This window comes from Amblyomma americanum, chromosome 3 (genome assembly GCF_052857255.1).
Source record: "Amblyomma americanum isolate KBUSLIRL-KWMA chromosome 3, ASM5285725v1, whole genome shotgun sequence".
Lineage (NCBI taxonomy): Eukaryota > Metazoa > Arthropoda > Arachnida > Ixodida > Ixodidae > Amblyomma > Amblyomma americanum.
Window position 1 is genome coordinate 188,698,801 of NC_135499.1, and position 2,914 is coordinate 188,701,714.

The 2,914-nt window shown below is 50.4% G+C and overlaps 1 protein-coding gene across 1 annotated transcript; it reads left to right on the forward strand.

The window, feature by feature from the left end:
• Nucleotides 1-1,190: 1,190 nt before the first annotated feature.
• On the forward strand, nucleotides 1,191-2,914 carry LOC144123543 (uncharacterized). The gene is made up of 2 exons (XM_077656360.1): nucleotides 1,191-1,228; nucleotides 2,223-2,914. Exon 2 carries the CDS (start codon nucleotides 2,316-2,318, stop codon nucleotides 2,832-2,834), a length of 519 nt encoding a protein of 172 aa, XP_077512486.1. The 5' UTR covers nucleotides 1,191-1,228; nucleotides 2,223-2,315; the 3' UTR covers nucleotides 2,835-2,914.

Sequence of the window (2,914 nt, forward strand, 5' to 3'; positions counted from 1 at the left end):
CTGCCGGAGCTTAGAGGCGGTAACTTTAACCTACAATTTCTAGCTCGAATGCGCTCGTAGAACCCTACTTCTTTTTTGAGTACACATAATAACGTTGTGGCTAGCAGCTTCAACGTAAAAGCACGATTCTTTGGTAGACCATGTCATGACCTCTTTAACATAGTAGGTCACTTGCTCCTGCCTCATCATCATCATCAGCAGCAGCAGGAGCAGCAGCATCGTCATCGTCATCATCATCAGACTGTCTATGCTCACTGAAGGGCAAAGGCCCATCCCATGTCTATCCATTTAACCCTCTCTAGTGCCATCTGCGGCCACCCTTTGCCTGCAAACTTCTTAATCTCCTCCGCCCGCCTAACCTTCTGCCGCCCCTTGCTTCGCTTGCCTTCTCTTGGAATCCCCTCCGTTACCCTTAAGGACCAGAGGTTGTCTTCGCATCACATGCCCTGCCCAAGCCCATTTCTTCCTCTTGATTTCGACTGCTTATGTTCCATTAAACCCAACACAACACAATTTTCAGGAATTTTAGGAAGTGTTCGCTGAAACACCCGGTATATCTGTAATTTATCACTGATTTCTCTTATATTTTAGTATCTCTGAAAAGTGACGACGAAACAGGAATTATTTTGTGTAATGATTAGTGGCCGACAGCAATTTGCAATTTTCGTGGCGTGCACTTGTGAGTGTCATGTTCAACCAGGAATTTGATTTTTTTTACCCGGTTGAAGCCGTATAGTTGGGCACTCTTCTATTCAAATTTTACACTCCATGCTCTTTTCCTCATTTTATGGACTGGCGCATTTCTGAAGTCTAAATCAAGACACCGGCATCATTGAGTTCCGCAAAACTTTATGCGCCGTGGAAAGAAGTAAACCCAGTGTCTCATTCTTCTCTTTTAGATCATGTCCTTAGAACAGTGATGGCATGCTTAAGCCCACTAGCTTAGTTTTCTACTGAGACAACGGTGAAGAACATTGCGGTCGCTTGCTGCAGATCATGTGGCTCGGCTTAGGAGGCCAGGTTGCTTAATGGTTCTTTCCTGTCATTAACCCAGCAAGCGAGACACAACGCGCCCATCGGCTACCTGGGAAGTGGAAGTTTGGGGAGCACGAACTCCATCCCTGGCAGCATGGCCCTGGACGCGGGACTGCAGCCGGCGGGATCGCCGCTGGAGTTTCGGCCCTTGGCTGCGCCCCCGTATGCGCAGAATCTGGAAACCAGCGGACAGGTGGGTGTTCTTGCTGAACACAGCTTGGCTGCCTCCATCTTTGGCTGGCTTCGTCGAAACGCCAGAGCTCGCGAGAATACTTCCCTTCATTGCAATTTACGGCTACCTGAAATTGTCTGCTGTTTGCTATGAGGTTGTCATGATTTCTAAGGAGTGCCTTGAATGCACTGTGGCAAATGCAAGTCCAGCTTCCTTGGACATCACTTTTAATTGTGAGGTAATTTTATTGTACGATACTGTTTGAGCACATTGATGGAATGGTCTAACCTTCCGATGGATAGCAATATCTTGTTCTTGGCCCTTGATAGGGCAACGTGATACGTGTCCCGCTAACGTCAAGTGCCTGCAAATGAAAAACGGCGTGCCTTCGTAGCATGTGTTTTTGCATGCCGATTGCTACCGAAGCACCAAACAAACCATTCTGTCTTGTATGTTTTCACAAGCGCGGGTGTGCAGTTGTACGAGGCCCAGCTCTTTGCAAAAAATATTTTTATCGCAACATCGTCGAGCTTTTGAGACTTTTTCATTAGTAAACTACACAATATTACTTCATGAAGCTATTATCACTTTAAAGCAAGTTGGCTTACACATGCGAAAGCCTGATGCACCCGGGGGGGGGGGGGGGGGGGGGGGTTCTGTAACGCCAACCTAATTTCGTCCTCGCTGAATCAATACATCTAAAGACGGCTCTGGCGATGTCCGATGATTTTGGAGCAAATTCTTTTGAAACTTGGGTACTTTGTTAATCCAATAGACACCTTCGGCGCGGCCTTGTTAGGAATCACTACGATGCGCCTATCCTGCTTGGAGCACGCCGGATCATATTTTGCAAAAAATATCCTCGCACGTGTTTCCTTAGTCAGAAATAATGACAGAGTGTACACCTCTTATGAAAGGTCAGGTAACGAGCAGTGGAATTTTCACATTTTTACATTATTCAATCGGCGCGCTGGTATGCCAGTAAAGTGCCCTAATAAAAAAAAACTGCCTGCAGTTCCCGGACCATCGTCAGCTGGCTGAGGGCCTGGACCCCTTCCTCGACGGCAGCCAGTACGAGCTCAACGTCCCGGCAACACATTTTTTGCCTATGAGGACCGAGCATGATAATCAAGAGCGTCAGGACCTCCAGAGACAGCAGCAGCATGACATCAAGCAGGAGACGCCTCCTCACGTGGACACGGTGGCACGTTCTTGCTCGTCAGCAGGGGGCCCGTGTGCCAGCTCCGCAATTTCCTCCCCCAACCCGGAGACAGGGCCCCCGTGCAGCTCTGCAGCTCTGGCTGTGCCCGAAGGAAGGGAGCCCGATGGACAGCAGCGGACGACGCGCGTGAAAGGGGGTGCCGTCCACATCTGCGGCTACCCTGGTTGCGGCAGACGCCACACCAAGCGCAGGCACTTCGAGGCGCACCTGCGGTCGCACACCGGCGAGAAGCCGTACGAGTGCGGCTGGACGGACTGCGGCTCGAAGTTCGCCCGCGCCGATGCGCTGTCGAGGCACTACCGCACGCACACTGGGGAGAGACGGTACCTGTGCGAGCGGTGCGGGCGCGCCTTCCACCGCAAAGAGAACTTGCTGAGGCACGGGAAGACGCACAGGGGCGAGTGAGCGGCCCTTACGCGTCATTGTTTTTACCCGCAAAAGTAGGCGGCGTTTATTTCTTTTTCCTGTATTAGATGTTTTATTGT

What these genes read in the sequence shown, in the direction of transcription:
- LOC144123543 (XM_077656360.1), top strand. Translation starts at nt 2,316, where the DNA reads ATGAGGACCGAGCATGATAATCAAGAGCGTCAGGACCTCCAGAGACAG.